General features: G+C 39.4%; 1 protein-coding gene across 2 annotated transcripts; it reads left to right on the top strand.

The window, feature by feature from the left end:
- Positions 1 to 578: 578 nt before the first annotated feature.
- mgarpb (mitochondria localized glutamic acid rich protein b) lies at positions 579 to 17418 on the top strand. 2 transcript variants are annotated; one of them, XM_035941086.2, is made up of 7 exons: positions 579 to 773; positions 4749 to 4849; positions 6227 to 6290; positions 10680 to 11033; positions 13832 to 14806; positions 15883 to 15945; positions 16244 to 17418. In XM_035941086.2, exons 1-6 carry the CDS (start codon positions 701 to 703, stop codon positions 15927 to 15929), a joined length of 1614 nt encoding a protein of 537 aa, XP_035796979.2. In that variant the 5' UTR covers positions 579 to 700; the 3' UTR covers positions 15930 to 15945; positions 16244 to 17418. The 2 variants fall into 2 exon arrangements, with proteins under 2 accessions (XP_035796979.2, XP_023150317.3); XM_023294549.3 differs by lacking the exon at positions 15883 to 15945.
- The last annotated feature ends 373 nt before the right edge of the window (positions 17419 to 17791 follow it).

Below are 17791 nucleotides of genomic sequence, written 5' to 3'. Positions count from 1 at the left end.
GTTTCCATACATAGGAAAAATAAACATTTCATGTTGGGCAACCGTTTTTATTTATATAATGTGCTCTATATGATTACCATTGTTTCGAAAGCACGTATTAATACGTGTTTTCCACTGTTGATGAACTTGCATTAGCACAGTAGAAGTTATGCTTGTAATGGTGTTGGTGATACTTTCCTTGAGATGATTTATGTCTCGTATCTTCACCTGATACACCATGGCCTTCAGGTGCCCCGAGAGATAGCATCAAACGCATCTTCTAGGGTGTCTGAAACATAAAAAATATATATTATACATTTTCCTATGTATGGAAACTTATGGCCCACCCTGTAAATGTGTGTGTGTGTGTGTGTGTGTGTGTGTGTGTGTGTGTGTGTGTGTGTGTGTGTGTGTGTGTGTGTGTGTGCATATGTATTATGCGTAAAGAAGGGCATTGTTCTGAGCTTGCCCTTGGATGGAGAAGGGTAGGTCTGCTTGTGCTTGGATGTCAAATCAGAACTGCTATTTCCCATTTATCACATGTAGGGGGCGCTCTGGTAAAGTTACCTTCCTTTTAACACACACACACACTCTCTCTCTCTCTCTCTCTCTCTCTCTCTCTGTTCATCAGTAAAGCAGCAGCTGAGCTCTTTACTCATTGAACTTGAAAACCTGCTGGAAACGCTTTCACCGGAGCTGCTGCTGCTGATAACCGACAAACATGTTCTGCAGACGGGCATGGCAGAGAGTCGGGCCGCTGGCACGGAAGGCTTTCAAACCGGCATCCACAAACAGTGAGTCCCGTCCTTAACTCTGCCTTTTTAAACAGTTCACCGGCTTTCAAGTGACTTGGAGCGACTAAAACGTGCTTTTTTGAGTTAAATGTACGTTACTGGAGTTGCTTCGACGTTTTATAATTGTTTGAATATTTGTATTTCCAAGAGCTGTCCTGATATCTCTTAAATGATTTTTAAAGTTTCATTTGTGCAGTTGCGATTGCATTACAAATGTATATTTTTCAGTTGTATTTAAAATGTGTTCTTCCCATAAAAAAGCCACATTTGTGCGCTTCTCGGTTCGCAGAGACGCGCAGCAGCAGCATTCAGTCTGACAAAGGAGGTGTGTCCTGCTTTGGGAACACACCGTTCTGCACTAACGTTATGAAAGAGCATCACTGAAACACTCTCTGAGTTTAGGTTTTAAAACAAATCTGCATCAAGTGCACAATTTTAATTGCATTTTTTCATTTAGGCAGGCTGATATTTATGCAGAAATACGCGTTACAAGCGATTCTTTGCCATGGTTACACGTTGTCCCAGGACTTTTATGAGCAGGACCACATGGACACAGCTATGGACTAGAGCTGTTTCAAGGCCTGTCGAGGGTTAAAAATCTCTTACAAAATGTCACTTATGTAATTTCTAACCCTTTACTGAACAGAAGCATTTATTTTTGTGATGCATTTGGGTTTTAAACCTCACTTTGAAGAGTTTGTGTGGATTATGAAGGGGATTTGACATTTGTTCACTTGTATTTTCAGGAGGTTTTATCTTTTCACGCATGCATGCTTGCATGGCTCATCCTTTTAGTTTGGGATCTGAGCATGTGGAATTCAGCCCGAAGCAAAGCTGCTCCTGCTGCTTTAATTTCCTGTGTGAAGCTGTGTGACAGAATGCTGCAAATCTGAATATGGTCTGTGAGTTTTGCACAGTGGGAGTTTTTTTTGTGCATTTCTGACAAAAGCAGACCAAAAAGCTGCACATGTGGCCTTGCAGCCTTTGCAGTTGGTATAAGAAAGGGAGCAGAGTTGGATGCTCCAGGCTGCTGCTCTGTAATTATGTAACACACAGCTCTCTGTAGCCTAAAGGCAGCACCTATGTGCAGCAAGATCCCTTCAGTCCTACCCTCGACATCCTCCAGGTTTGCATGTCCGCCTCCTTCGTTTTGTCCAAGTGAGCACATGGTAGCTGACAGACAGTAGCAGGAGAGATCACCCCCCCCCACCCAACATGCATGCATCACACACTTGTGTCACTGCTACCACAGCAGCCGTCTTGTCTGTTGTTGCCTGACATGCGTGTCCATTTTTACAGGCTTGAACCTGGCAGCAGGGATTAGCTGATTACCTGTATAAATAACCTGTACTTGGCCTTGTCCCTGCATGCTGCTGCTGTGTCACAGGTATTAGAGCAGGACGCAGGACTTACAGCTACACTGGCTCAGCATCAACAACAGGACAATCCTCAGGCTTGTTTTGACTCAGCTTTAACTCTCTGAACCCCAGGTAGTTTCTGGGCGTTGCTGATTTTCTCCTGTCGCAGTTTTTTTTTGCCACTGTGGGCTCATTTTTCACTGAAATATAAAGTCCTGCACCTCAGAACAACCAGGTCTAGAAGTAGAGAGAACTCCAAAGTGTCTTCTGTGCAGTAGGGATAAACTACCTGGCCGATATTTGTCATTTTTCTGCTAATCAGTATTTTTATTGGCCAATTATTGATAAATTAAATGTGCAACTTCAGGTGTGATGCACCCTCCTCTCTCTGTCCGTCGTCACTCTGTGGTCTCAGAAATGTCTCTCAAGCAGAGAATTATAAAACTGAACAAGAAATACAAGCCACTGCCGCAAACCAGGAAATTAGCTACTCTCACAGTGGCTAAGGCTACGCTAACAACTAGCAGCTAAGTTGGAAGGCAACCACAGATTAACCTGAAACAGAGTCTGGAAACAATAATTAACAATACTTCAAGATCTGTACCTTAGTTGGTAATTAAAGTGATAGAATGCTAAAAGATTAAGAAAACAGAAGAACAGCAGACGTATCTGCAGGAGATAAACTGATAAATCTCAGTCGATTCCACATAAACAGAGGAGTTAATAACTCATATTTCTATTTTACATATTCAGTTGTAGTCACCCTTATTAATGAAGAAGCCTAGTTATGAATGACAGGTTCTCTGCTATAACATGCTGTTAAAATTTTACATTTGATGTGTATTGATTCAATCATCAGACTTTGACAAGAGTTTTTGAACACAGCACCCTGATCACATTTGAAGCTGATGAAGATCACATTCTTTTTGCTCTATTTTGCTCTCCACCAACTCCTAAGAGAAGTAGGTTGATGAAAAAGCCGAAATTTGAAAAATATTTCAAAAGCAATTGACATAACAATGAGTCACAAGTTGAATTTCTTTTATCATTTATTTTTGAAAAAAATAAAATAAAAAAACTGTGCAACATATTTCTAAGTGCCCTCTTATTAATACTGAAAAGAAAAATGTTGACACTATATAGTATAGATTGATGTTTTCATTTGTTTCCATACTCTCCCCTCTACTCTGCATCAACACATCCTGCAGTTCAGCCAAATAGGCGCTGAATTTTTATCAAATGACAGTTGGTATCAGCGGAGTCACTGTTTGCTTCTCAGTTGCACTGAGGAGTGCAGAATTTAGTTTTTTTTTTTACTGAATCTGGTTAAAGGAAACTGTTTATTATTGGCAAATTTTTAATGAGTATGTAAAAGTGATGTAATTTCTATTAAATAGGATTTTCAGCTGAGATTTTGCCACATTTTGCTAATGAGCAGCACATCACACATATTTCAAGGGCTGTCAGAACGTTAAACATCAGATTATATCTTTATTTTTACAGTTTCTAGCCCTGATAAATGCTGTAATTTCGCCATTTTTAAAAAAAATAACGTGCTTTTTAAAGCCGCCAGCAGATCTTTTGGGGTTCCAAGTGCTAATTGGCTAAACCAGTTTCTACCATATAAAAATCAGTGACTGGTTAAGTATATTGTGACTGATGTAGAACAGCCATCAGTGTTTTTACTTGAGTTGTCAATGGAAAAGTGACAGAATGAGGGAGGATTTGTCTGAACACACGTGCGAGACAAAAAGGGGCGTGTTGTGCTGTACATTGTGTCCTTTCACTGCCTCTGATGCCCCACTCAACTTGCTGAGCAAACGACGTGCATATGGACACACAAATCATGCTAAACGTATCATCTGCACTGTCACCCTCTTTGGGTGTGCATGTGAACGTAGCCTGTGCAATGTTTGTGTGTGTGTTTGTTTGTTTGTGTGTTTGTTTGTGTGTTTGTGTGTGTGTGTGTGTGTGTGTGTGTGTGTGTGTGTCTGTGTGTGTGTGTGTCTGTGTGTGTGTGTGTGTGTGTGTGTGTGTGTGTGTGTGAGGAGATTAAGCCAAGGCAGTGTTAGGATGCAGGCTGCTTTTATTTCTGGCCTCCCCTGCATGCACCACTGGAAATCCTTTAAACACCGGCAGATCTGTTTACAGCCACACTCACCTGTCCACCAACACAACAACAACAAAAGCCAATTAACTAGTTTTAAAGGACTAGTTTGTATATATTCCGGCCCATCTGCTCATTTTAAAGTTGTTTGTTTTTGATGCAAATTTAAGGGACAGCTGAGTGTTTAGCTTGGCCGCTGCTAAATCTTTCCGTCTCTTCAGCTACAAATGACCAGAGCTGTATTGTGTAACAGGATTAAGGGATGGAGACATGTTGACGTTGACAGAATACACAGTTCTTTCTGACAAATCATTCCTCTGATGGAATAAATAAAATAAGTCCAGATATTGTCAAAGATATAGTAGCTTCTCTGACTTTCACTCATTATTTACGCCCATTCTCTTTCTACACAAAGCATTGATGTCCAATCAGGGCATCAATAAAGCTACAAAAAACAATAATATCTCTTTAAAATATACTTTTCTAACTCTACTTTTGTATGTTTTGTAGCGACTCCAGTACGACACATGGCCTTTGGGGTCCCTGGAGGCTCCAACAACATGACATATTTTGTTTTGTGTGGAGGAGGCCTCACTGCTGCAGTCGTCTATGTGAGTATCAGTTCAGTTTGCAGTTAACAGCATACAAATGTGTGCATATGCTGCTATGACTGCTTGAAGTGATGTTTTAACTTTTTTGTATTAACAGGTTCTTCTCTTGTTAACATGAAAAAAGCTGGCCACAAGGATTCTTTTTAAAAAGTTGTAGTCATTCTTCTTTGTATTTTTTTTTAAATACATAGAAGTGTGAAGATGCTAATATTAAAATAATGTCACAAAACTGAAATTAAAATGAGCATGAATGCATCATGCACAATAAAAAAGCAGGAACAAGTCCAGAAACACAACATGTTAAGGTAAATTCCATTTTGATGATATTTTTTTTTTCCTGCACTGCTTCGATCACAGGACCTTCACTGATTTTAAAAAAAAAAAAAAAAAAAAAAAAAGGATTTCTTACATGGTGAAAGTTAGAATTAAATGTATATTCAGTGGTGGGTGGTTTTTAAGAGTTACTCATCATTTTTAGCAGCAACTGCAATAAATCGAAAATAAATTGCAACACTGCCAAATTCTCGATTCGCAAAATAGTGATACTGAACAGATGGTTTATCCCGCCACTTATCAGGTACTTAGAATGCAGTCTTGAGAAAAATTTACCTCCACTGAAGTCATCAGAATCAGAAATACTTTATTGATCCCAGAGGGGAAATTTCTTACGTTACAGTTGTTCTTGCTCAAAGTCTTAGAAATTTAAGCTGTACAGAAAATATTTCGATAAACACAAGTAGAAAAATATGCCCTAAGAATATAAACTTAAGCAGAAAGTATTACATAATAATAAAATATGAAATGTGCATTGTTCCAGGAAAAATAAAAAATGTAGGTAAGCAATGACTCTTGGTTTGCTAATAGGACATTACGATTTACAGGTTACAGTATGTATCTGGGACTTACATCAGTCAGTTAGGACAAAAATCGCTAATGACTTTTAAAAAAAGCGTGGTAACTGTTTAACAACTGAGAATCTATATAGACAAATTCCAAGTATAGTTTTCTACGTCTGACAGACAAGTTTATTAGATTCCAAGCTACAAGTTGAAATTACTGCAATGGATTGATCCAATTAATTAGTTGTTTTCCAGTCCAGTGTCTTTGCTGGTATAAACTAAGAGCCAGTTAACAGTTGACGTCACCACGGCTCAGACAGTGGAAGCACCACAGAGGCTCTTTGTACTTTCTGCCACTTGCAGTCATTGTCTGCTCAGACTGCTTGCTGTCAGGCTCTTGGCAAAGCTGTGTTGGTTCATGCAGGACAAAATGTCACTGTGAGGTGGTGTTTTGTAATTCTGTCACAGTTTTATGCAGTTATCACTGGCTGTGTGCTGGAATGTAATAGGTTCATATCTTATTCTGTCTTTCTCTCAGGCCTACAAGACAGTCAACGGTGATACTGAGGACAAACTCGCCAACACAGGCTCAGCGGCAAAAGGTCAGCTGCTCGTACAAACACACACAAAGATCACACAGTCAAGGTTTTGAACATAACTTTGTGCAGCACATGTGGCCTAAATGGGACAAACTAACAGCGGCATCTTCAGTTATCAGGAAGAGATTCAGCTTTATCTGTGTTGCTAAAAAGATCACCTTCGTAATTTCAATCCAGTTACACACTAAAAACATTACAACAGAAATGTGATTTTACACGCAATGACAGGCTCATCGTTATAAAAATGTCCTGACAGCTCTGTTGGAGCTCAGGATTTATCCAGAGAAGCTCTGATACAAATAAACCCTCCACTGAAACCTGGAATCAGCGTAGAACGGCCGACCAGTAGGATGTGTAGAGGAACACAAAGCATTGGTTACTGCTGCTGTCATCACTCTCCATTGCTTTGTGATGCTGCAGGTACTTTTAAAGTCAGAGGAAAGAATCTGACAAAAAGTCAGCTGGGGGCAGCGCATAGGACATCAGAAGGTGTATTAATGTTGTAGTAAAATCCTGCAGGTTTTCTTTAAAAAAAAAGAAGAAGAATGTATTGAAAATAAATGGGAAATACCAGACATTTCCACTAAGAGGGTTCATAAAAGGAAGACATATATGATGTGTTTTCTACTCCATGTTGGGGGAGAAATGTGGTGTTTGGTCGTGTCGTTGGTGTTTATTCACTATCTGACACAGCATCTACAGAATTATATGTCCTCGTGACTCTTGACGCACACTTGAGGAAGATATTCAGTTTGTTGTCAAATATGAGGAAAGAAACTAGAAAATCTTCAAATTTCAGGAGCTGGAAGCAGAAGATTCTACTCAAATAATCTCACAGGTGACAATTAATCTATTAAGCGATTAATAGTTGCTGGTCTAAATGTAATATAAGCATTGATAGCTGGATTTTAAAACCGTTGTTTGACATAATAGACATTTAGGTGTTTGTACTTATATGTCAAATATAATCTGAAAAATCTGCCAAGAACTGTGAAAATTTTGAACTTTAAAATGTGGACAGATTTTAAAGAACACTATATAACACTATATATTGCGTTTAATTTGTCTGTTTTGTTGAGACTTATTTGAGAGAAAATGGGATTCAGATCTCACAATACAGTTTCTTGTGAATATTTTGGAATTTTCCAACAGCAAAGGTCAGTTTTTACTTGGACACCAACCGAGATAGACATGATGTGACATGATTCAGTGCCTTATTTTTGCTTAATATCTTTACAGTGCGTGCTGACAGTTCAGGTAGTAACTCCAGAATGAGGTAATGGAAGATAAAGAGAGCAGACAGGGTGGCAACAGAAGCTCTGGGTGTATATCCGAGCTGGTTCTGGCTACGACACCCAAATATCATGCATGGTAGAATGATCACTCTCAATAGCTGTATCGTGCCTGTCTGTTTAGATTTCTGTCTGCAAATTATTTGTCTACTCAGCCTGGAGAGACGGTGGCTCTGAGCCCAGAGCTGCTAACTGGTCTGTAATGGGGAGAAGCTGCTGCTGTCACTGGTTCGGTCTTGTAAATGCAACCAGGAAATACTGTTTTTGGTCAGAAATGGAAACTTCCCAAAGCAGCGGAGAGATCTGTGGTCTTTAATCCACTGACCGCATTATGTAATCAATCAAAACTTTTCAGGAAACAAAGTAGAGCCATGCTGATGTGCATGTTGACTGTGATTAAAGTGATTGTGATCGAGGATCATTCTGTCCTGACACATTAATCTGAGTACACATCACTGAGCATCAGTACAGTGCTTCTTTATACAGTCTCTCCTATGTTCTCATCTGGGAACTGATCACTCACCTTCATCTTCATATAAAGAAAACATGTTTCATAATAAGTAGGAATATTAAGTTAAGTAGAAACCGCATTCAAATTTAAGAAAAGCTGTTGGAAAGACATTGCAGTAATAACATTTATGACTTTGGCTACATTCTTTCTTCAATCACATTTTTGGAAAAATTATCTGCTCTAGTATTGTATTTTAATGTAGAATTTAAGTGTATTTGAAATGAATGACTTTAGTAGAGAATTAAACCCACAACCACTCTTCTTGTGCGTTGACTGTGATTAAAGTGATTGTGATCGAGGATCATTCTGTCCTGACACATTAATCTGAGTACACATCACTGAGCATCAGTACAGTGCTTCTTTATACAGTCTCTCCTATGTTCTCATCTGGGAACTGATCACTCACCTTCATCTTCATATAAAGAAAACATGTTTCATAATAAGTAGGAATATTAAGTTAAGTAGAAACCGCATTCAAATTTAAGAAAAGCTGTTGGAAAGACATTGCAGTAATAACATTTATGACTTTGGCTACATTCTTTCTTCAATCACATTTTTGGAAAAATTATCTGCTCTAGTATTGTATTTTAATGTAGAATTTAAGTGTATTTGAAATGAATGACTTTAGTAGAGAATTAAACCCACAACCACTCTTCTTGTGCTTGAATCAGGGATGAGAATGACAAATGGAAAAAAACTCGGAAAATGGCTGAACACCCCCCCCCCTCCCCCGCCCCCAATGCGCGTTGCAATGCGCGTTGCAAAGCGCGTTGCAATGCGCGTTGCAAAGCGCGTTGCAATGCGCGTTGCAAAGCGCGTTGCAATGCGCGTTGCAAAGCGCGTTTCAATGCGCGTTGCCGAAAGATGTCGGCGGCGGGATGGCCATCACAAGCCTCGGCTCGCGACGCGTCGGCCGGCCGGCCGCTTGCCTACCCCTGCACCCCTACAATTTTCTCAACGGATTTACACGATTCACAAAAACTATACTTTCGGCGGAAAAAAACTCGGAATTCCGCGGATCCGCGGAAAATTCTCATCCCTGTTGAATAGTCATTGCAACATCCATTAATTGCTCCATAAATCCTTATAAAAGTATGAAGTGCATGCACAGACCTATTGGAAAAATTTTGCAGCCGTCATTGTGGATTTTCGACATGTTTAGATTAGAGCTGCAAGAACTAATCAATTAATGCTTAAATAATTGCCATCTATTTTGACCGTCATTATGAGTACTTTTTGGAAGAAAACATGCCATTATGTTTAGATGTCAGCCTTTCATATTTAAATATTTTCTGGCGTCTTTCCTTCTTTATGATGGCAAACTGAATATCTTTGGCTTATGGTTAAAAAAAGACATTTCAGGATGTTTTCTTGGACTTTAGGAAACACTGGGTAACATTTCACAACTTTCTGACATTTTACAAATCAAACAACTTTGTGATCAATCTGTCTATAAAAGAAAAAACTTAACTTTGGAATAAGAAAAAAAAATTAAAAGTAACGGTTCCTAACTGTAATTTTTTGAACAGTTTATAGCTTTTTTCCAGGTTTGTATTTTATGTATTGTTATTTATACACTAAATGATTTCACCATTAAATACTTAGTACTTATTTCCACCTCATTCTCACATACATCTACTCTGTCCATGTAAAGGAAATTGAGTTTCCTTTAGTTACTGACACTAAACAGCTGGTAACATCTTCAGTGAGGTCAGCAGTTATATTTCTGTCCCTCAAGTGGCACGTTAGGATTACAGATTATCCTTCACTTCATGGTGACCGTTTTAAGAGCAGCTTCTTCACCTTTTAGACCTTTATAACCCGACTTTGAACCCTTCATTACCTGCTGACAAAGGTCATGGGTCAAATAGTTTTTAAAGTTAAAATGATATTTTTGAAAACAACAACTGGATTATAGGAGTCTGGCAGTTTGACCTCTTGGTCACAGAAAGTGTTTAATACATTGCATTAAACACCTTTTCAAGGAAATTTTTTTCAGGCTGAAATACTGTTATCTATTGGTGTCTACAACTTGTGTAGTAGCTGCAAATATGAATGAAATACACACCCAAACATCATCCAACATCACAAATCTAAGATACACTGCAATGTTAAAAGCAAAAAAAAAAATCCTGCAAAGAAGAGTAAGTCAGCCAGTGTGTCAGATATTTTTTTTTAAATGACAGAATGCTGTAACATTAAGGAACCTTTTAAAATGGTGAAAATAACAGCAAATGTCTGTAAATCCTATTTTTTTTTTAGCAGATTTAAACAATGTAAAACTGTTTAATTTTATGGTTACACATTGTAAAAGAACAAATTATTTGTAAAAATACTGATCCTTGATGTGGGAATTCTGTACAGTTTTGGCCTGTTATTTGGAAATAAACACTTTATCATGATTTTACTGATATCTGTAATTTGACAAAATGGGGATGTTTTTTATTTTAAATAACCGCACAGTATCTGTAAAACAATACTGATTATTTTACTGATTTAAAAACAGTGAATACAGTGTCATTTTAGGAGAGAAACATTTTAAGGAAAGTTGCGTTCATGCATTTCTCACACTGACCTTTTCACCTGCAGCTCCTGCAGCCGAAGCAGCACCAGAGGCAGCAGCTCCTGCAGCTGAACCTGCTCCAGTGGAGGAAGCTGCACCAGTCGTCGAGGTCGCTGTCGAGTCTGTCGCTGCTGCTGTAGAACCAGTAGCAGAAACCGCCGCCGAACCTGTCGCCGAGGCTGCATCTGAAGAAGCTCCCGCTGTGGCTGTCGAAGCTGTTGTCGCCGAGCCTGCAGCCGAGCCTGCAGCCACAGAAGAAGCCGCTGCTCCTGCGGCAGCCGTGGAAGCTGCACCTGAAGCCGCTGTGGAAGTCCCTGCTGCTGTGGAAGTCGCTGCCGCTGTGGAGGCACCAGCAGAAGCCCCAACAGCAGAGAGCACTGGTACGGCAGCAGTAGATGAAGTCCCTCCTGCTCCCCCCGCTGAGGCAGAAACTTCCCCTGCTGCCCCCGAGGCTGAGGCCGCCCCTGCTGCAGAGGTGGCCGCATAAAGCTGTGATGTGGCTCAGTCGAGTTCACCCAGAGAGGAAGGCTAGGAGTTAGATGTGTTGCGTTCCACCTCCCTGGCCTCAGGAAAAAGGACTCATGAACCCCATTTCTATAATAAAAGGGAAAAAACAACTTTTAGTGGAAAAAAAATCAACATTTGCTGTAGGTCAATAAACATCAGTTAGGGGTTCATCAGTCCGGTTTTCAGGTGCCTTCCTCCACCCCCTCTCTCCAACCTTCAGATCCAAACCACAACATCTGGCATCAGTGTTTGTGGTTGGATTCAGTTTGGTAAATTCTGTTTCTTTAGGGATTCTCATCACCAGACCAGAGCAAATCCAAATTACAGTTTGGCGACTGTACAGCACACAGAGGAGTGTTTAAACTAGGCAATATAAGGGACAGAACTGAGTTGATAACTAATGTTCTCTGTAAAATTATACTTTAAGTGCCCTTAAAACAGCATGGTGTTGCATGTTGTTCCTTTGCTTGTCTAAAAATGTCTGAATGGTGAACGAATGCAGCTCATTTTTAGATGTCCACCCTTGTTTCTGTCAACATTTCCGCTCTGCCTCACTGTGACGTGACATAAAACCAGTGAGCTCCTTCTTGTCTGTTGTTCTGGACCTTCGAAATCCTTTTTGCACGAATCTTCTCAGAGTGAAACATACATAAAATGCCCTTCTATGCTTCTTTGTACTTCCTAATATTTACTTTTCGCACACTGAGATACTTTTATCTCCATTATTGCCATCTATCCATGTTCTCAGCCTACACCCAGTTTATACAGCTGATCCATGTTTCAGTGTCGACTTTTCTCGAAAATTCTAAGCCATTTTTTTCTAAAGCTCTTTTTGTGTGTGTGCTAAAAGAAACTTCTCTTTTCTCTTTAACTGTGAATCTTTCAGGGAACACTACAGAAAATTCACTCACCTCTGTGTGTGGGCATTGGAAGTTATTATTGCATTATGATTAATACAATTAAGCATTCAAACAATAAAACATCACTGGATGATGAGGAAGTTTGAAGTGTTTCAATAAAGACAACGTTCTGATGGTCCAGTTCTGCATGTTTCTGTTGAATGAATGGGTTTTTAAAACTATGATTTTTTTTTTCTAAAATGGTTTAAATTTCTCAAAAAATTCAACATAACTTGGGTTTACTTTGTAGCCTGTCGCTTTCTTAGTGATGCTTTCGCTTGTTGCTTCAAATATAAAACATGATCCTTTAGAAACGCCCTCGTCCTGCAGAGATGCTCCTTTTCCTGAAGAATCCCTGTGATGTGTTCATGCTCCTGTCAAGCTTCAGCTAAAACTTCATGTTTATGCCGTGAATACTGTGCTCTCTGGGATATTATAGAATGAGCCCTTTAACACTCTGAAGGATAATAAACATTCATCTGGATAAATACTTGCAGAAGGTTGGGAAACAGGCTTGTAGAAAACAGCTGCAGGCAGAACTCAGAAAAGAAAATATGGTCGGTCCTGCTTAACAAGTTGAGGAAAAATAAGTAAACAAATGCACAATGTTACAAAAAGATGCAGTTTTAGTTCTCTTAAAAGTTGGCTACATATTTGATTATAAAACTTCCGATTTGTAAGCAAGAGACATTGTGCCACACTGCTTTCAAATAGAGAAATACGATTAATGTTGATATTATAGACAGAAACCACATAATTCTCCTTGAGCAGCATTTCAAGACAGTGGAAAAGAGGAATTAGTTTCTCACAGGTAGAAACCTCCGGTGAAACCAGACTCGACGATTATCTGCCTCAACAGGAGGGGAAAGTCGAGAGAGAAACTGATGATAAACTCTGGACAGGTTTATTGAGACTGGAGTCTTTATTGTGACAAGTCTGATTTAAAGCTGTCTCTCAGACAGGTTAAGACTAATCCTAGATTACAATGCTCATTTTAAGGTGTCCTGGTGGGTTGCCAGGTTGGGGAGGCAGACAGGCTCACGGCACGCTGTGGGCAGCAGGCCAAGGATGACCTCTGATTCTGAGTCACTGTTGTTTAGAAACAACCTTGGATTTTTACTTGAGATCAAAATGTGATTTGAGGTTATTCCACATCTGCATGACCAGAATCAAGAATATTATATTGAAATTTACTGCTATCAAACAATTTTCTCCAATAAGGTTATTCAAAATGCTCAACACTTGTGTAACTAAGATGTTTTCTAAAAAGCAGAAGGAGCATGAACTGTAGTCTCCTGTAGTGCTTGAGCCTGTGGTGACTGTAGAACATCCAGTAACAGACACCTGATCAAGGTAAGTGGACTTTATATAAAATAGTATGTAAAATCTGTGTATTATCAGTATTTGTTACATGAATAAGTCTACTAATAGAAGAATCTATTCAATATCATGGATTTTTCTATAAATATGGGCCACAGGAATTTGTGCAATAACTGAATTTCCACACATGGAAGGTTCTGTACAGTATCAACAGTATATTTCTTGCTTATTTTATTACCTTTGCTGCTCAAAGGTTGCAAATTTCCCTGCTGTGGGGCTTATAAAGGATTACCTCATATCATATGCACATAGTTTAGCAGTCTTTGAGAGGTTCCAGTTTTCTTATGGTACATAGCTTGAAGTAAATATTAAGATATTGGTATTAGGCCAACTTTACTGACCGCTGGAAGATGGTTTTTCTATATAAAATATTTTCTCCCCACTCCCTCCAGAGTCTATGCCAGATCTGCTCACAGCTGTGAAGATCTTGGCCAGCTCTCCAGTTGAGATCGCAGCCGCTTCAGTTGGTGAGACAAGTCTGGTGACAGCTGTCCGACAAATTGAAAGTGAAGAAAAAGGAGTGGAGTCCACACAGGAGGTGTTGGAACCAGAAGCTCTGGAGGCAACTCCAGAGGTGACAGCTAAAGAGGCATCAGAGGAGCCAGCTGCTGTAGAAAGCGAAGAGGAGCTGAAGTCTGCAGAGCCTGAGGAGGTGCCTGGAAATGATGAAGCATCGGCTCCAGCTGCAGAAGAAGCGATAACAGAGGAGACATCTGCTCCTGCTGCTGCAGAGGAGGAGGAAGCTGCTGCTGCTTCTTCTGAGGAAACTGCTGCAGGCCCCACAGTGGAGGAGGCTGAGGCTGAAGGTCAGGAACTACAGGCAGAAACTGCTCCTGAAGATGCTGCTCCCACTGAGGAAGCTCCTTCTGTTGCGGAGGTCACCATTACTGCTGAAGCTGCTCCAGTGGATGAAACATCAGCACAGGAGGAAGCAGCTGGTGAAACATCAGCACAGGAGGAAGCAGCTGGTGAAACATCACCACAGGAGGAAGCAGCTGGTGAAACATCACCACAGGAGGAAGCAGTTGGTGAAACATCAGCAGAGGAGGTAGGAGCTGGTGAAACATCAGCAGAGGAGGTAGCAGCTGGTGAAACATCAGCAGAAGAAGCTCCGGCAGAGGAAGCAGTCATTGGCGTGACTCAGCTGGCAGCAGCCTCTACTGGCCCGGACCTGGAGGTTCTTTCAGCTGCAGAGCCAGAATCTCCAGCGCATGAGGAGGAACATTGCCACTCCTGCCACTCTGCTCCAGCAGCAGCAGCAGAGGAGGTGGCGCCATCTGCTGCTTTGGGAGAGAAGCTGGTCACTGAGGGAGCTCTGGATATTACACTTGAAGTCAATGAGGCCACATCACTGGTGGAGGGACAAGGTAAGAACACATACACTGTCCTTCAGCAAATGTCACATGCTACACAGTACATTCCTACAACTTTTCCAAATCTGAAGCAAGCCGTTCACTGTATAGCATAACTATCAACTTGTTGGGATTTACATAGAAGTGTAAATCATCTAAGTGCAAAAGTGCTGAAATTTATGTTTTACCTAAAAAAAAAAACAGCTAGACCAGTGAAGCATTTTACCTACAAGTGATGGTATACAAAATATAAAAGACTCGTGATATATAAATAAACAGAAGTTGAATTTCTTTGATAATTCTTTAACTAGTAATTATTACACAAAAACGGAAATAACCAGGATAACATTTTTACAACATTTAAGTGCCCACAGGTGTTACCAATACTGGAAAAACAAACTCTGACCCTATATACAATAGATATGTAACTAGTTACATATGGAATTTGTTCCCATACTTGTCTCTTTGTGGCTCTTTATTAACACAACCTGCAGTTCAGCTGAAAAGTCCCTGAATTTTTGTCATGTGACTATTTGTCAAAACTGAATCAGTCATGGCTGCTGAGTTCTGCTGTGGAACGCAGGAGTTATTTCTTTCTGTCAGAATCTAGTTTGTTTTTGTTTGGCATGATTTTCAATACAACACACTAAGTAAAATAATATTAATGAAATATTACAATTAAAAGCTTAGATTTGGTTCAGTTCCCTGACGGAACCACACATCTCAGATGGTTGTTCAAGAGCCATCAGAAAGCTCAAAATGTGACGCTAATTTTCTGGTTGTACAGTTCCTGACTCTGATAAATGGTGTTATTTTGGGGATTTTTTAAAAGATAATGTGCCTTTAAAACCCACTGGCAAGTTTTGGGGTTCGGAGGGTTAAAACAAAAAATATTGCCAACACACAGATTTCCCAGTGAGGGCTACTAAACAAATTTTAAAATTAGAATCAAAGAAAAAACAATATTTCTAGCATCACGGGATGTGGCTAAACTGATAACCACTGTTCAGGTTTGGCCTTGAAAAGAAAAATACAATCTAGTTTTCCCTGTATTTGGCTCTGACCAGATGTATTTCTGCCTGTATCCACAGAGCCACAGGTGTCTAGCTGGACTGTAAAAAGCTGCTCAGTGATGTAATATTGCAGTTTAGAAGGTAAATAGTTTACAGCAGCACAGCTACAAACACACCTGTTTGTGGAGAGTAGAATGGACATCATTCAGCATCAACCTTTTACATATTTAGAGGATGATGAGAGCAGTGTGCCTCAATAAAATGATACCAAAACCACTACTTCCACCTGGTAAACATTACACAAGATGCTGCAATAAAAGCTGTGTAACAATGTCCATTCTACTTTTTAAAATGTGCAAAATCACACAGTTGTTTACACTAAACTAATGCATTTCCATCTCAAAAAAGTTAATGTTGTGCTTGTGTGTTGCGGCCACAGGGACGATGGCGGTGGCGACAGCCCAGTCGTGACAGCGTGCCTTCCATAACACTCTTCCTATCTGTCGATCAAACCAGGATGACTGATGGAAAACACAGGAAAGGAGTAGCTGCAGATTAACTATCTAATGTGCCCTTTCTGAAGCGTTACCACAGAGTTCTGTTTTACTTGTGCAGTCAGTGTTAGCATGTGTGAAATGATTCCAGTGATTGTCCTCTAGGTGCTGCTGCTGCCAAACCTTTCGTGACCAGCTGAGGTTCTTGCAGTCTGCAGCGGAGTGGAAGTGATTTGCTGTTGCTGTAATTTTGTGATAGGCTGCACACAAGAGATTAGGTGGGGCTGCACCTACTGTGTATGTCATTTACCTGCTTGTGTCAGATGAGATTATAGCCAAGAGATGTACTTTTTGTCACTTTTTCCTGTAATACAAGTGCAGGTGCAAATATGAGTATCTTGAAGTACTTCAGAGCATTACACTTTTAAAATGTTGCTCATTTAAAATGGATGCATTTCTAGATTTTAAAAAAAAAATCCCAAAATCCAAATGAAAATGTTACACTAAGGTTTTTAAAGCTGATGTATGTAATAGCAAGTCCAGATTTGGTGCATGTATCTTCCTTTTTGAGGTGTTGTTGTTTGAATTTTACCCTGTACAATAAAAGATTTCTAAATCACATTTAAGCTCAAACTAAGATAAATTCGTTTGATTGTACTGAACAGCAATGCTTCCACTTATCTAAAAGTTGTACAAGGACACAAATGATTTACTGTTAAATGCGGGAATGAAAAAGTTATCAGTGCAATGAATTCCTGCTGTCATTGCCGGCTCTCTATTTTGATACCATTAATTACTGTATTCAGCAGAACTATACTAGAAACCAAAACTAAACAATATCAATAAAGTTTATATCCACACATATGCAAACATTTGTGTAGATACAAATATTTCCACTTATATACATACATACTGAGGAAGACAGTGAGAGAAGATAGATGTAGATGTAGAAGCAGATGGATACATTGTTTCAAATACAGTTGCATGTGTATTGTATAAATGCCCATATATGCTATTAAATTATGAATATATAGTGTTTATTTAGTAAATTGTAATACAAGCAAAGTCTCTGTTGATAACGAGCTCATCTTTTAAATAAAGTGATGTGGAAACAATTAAACTCAGTTTTGCTGTCATGAAATTCTGATCTTCACTTCAAAACTGATAACTGTGATTTGATCATGTGTCTAACTTGTATGATATTAGCTTTTTAGAAGCTTTTAATACAACTTGGACATTAATGGTGGAAAGTAAGTAAGTACAGTTACTGAAGTACTGCACTAAAGTGCAGCTTTGAGGTACTTGTATTTACTTGAGTGCTTAATTTATATGCTATTTTATTATGTTTTGTTTACGTAGGAATTTTTATGCAGGAATTTAATTTGTATCTGAATATTTGCATTGCTAAAGTTGTACATTTTAGTCAAGTAGAAAATCTGAATACATTGGAGTGAGAGGGATACATTAATAATGAACACATTATTACATTATTT

The sequence above is a fragment of the Amphiprion ocellaris genome, chromosome 4, assembly GCF_022539595.1.
Source record: "Amphiprion ocellaris isolate individual 3 ecotype Okinawa chromosome 4, ASM2253959v1, whole genome shotgun sequence".
Taxonomy (NCBI): Eukaryota; Metazoa; Chordata; class Actinopteri; family Pomacentridae; genus Amphiprion; species Amphiprion ocellaris.
The sequence above is the reverse complement of the archived record's forward strand: the minus strand, read 5'-3'. Positions and strand labels throughout refer to the sequence as shown.

Coding starts and splice junctions, on each gene's coding strand:
- mgarpb (XM_035941086.2), top strand. CDS start 701: ATGTTCTGCAGACGGGCATGGCAGAGAGTCGGGCCGCTGGCACGGAAG. Junction 774..4,748: donor CAAACCGGCATCCACAAACA/GTGAGTCCCGTC, acceptor TATGTTTTGTAG/CGACTCCAGTACGACACATG. Junction 14,807..15,882: donor ATCACTGGTGGAGGGACAAG/GTAAGAACACAT, acceptor CTGTATCCACAG/AGCCACAGGTGTCTAGCTGG.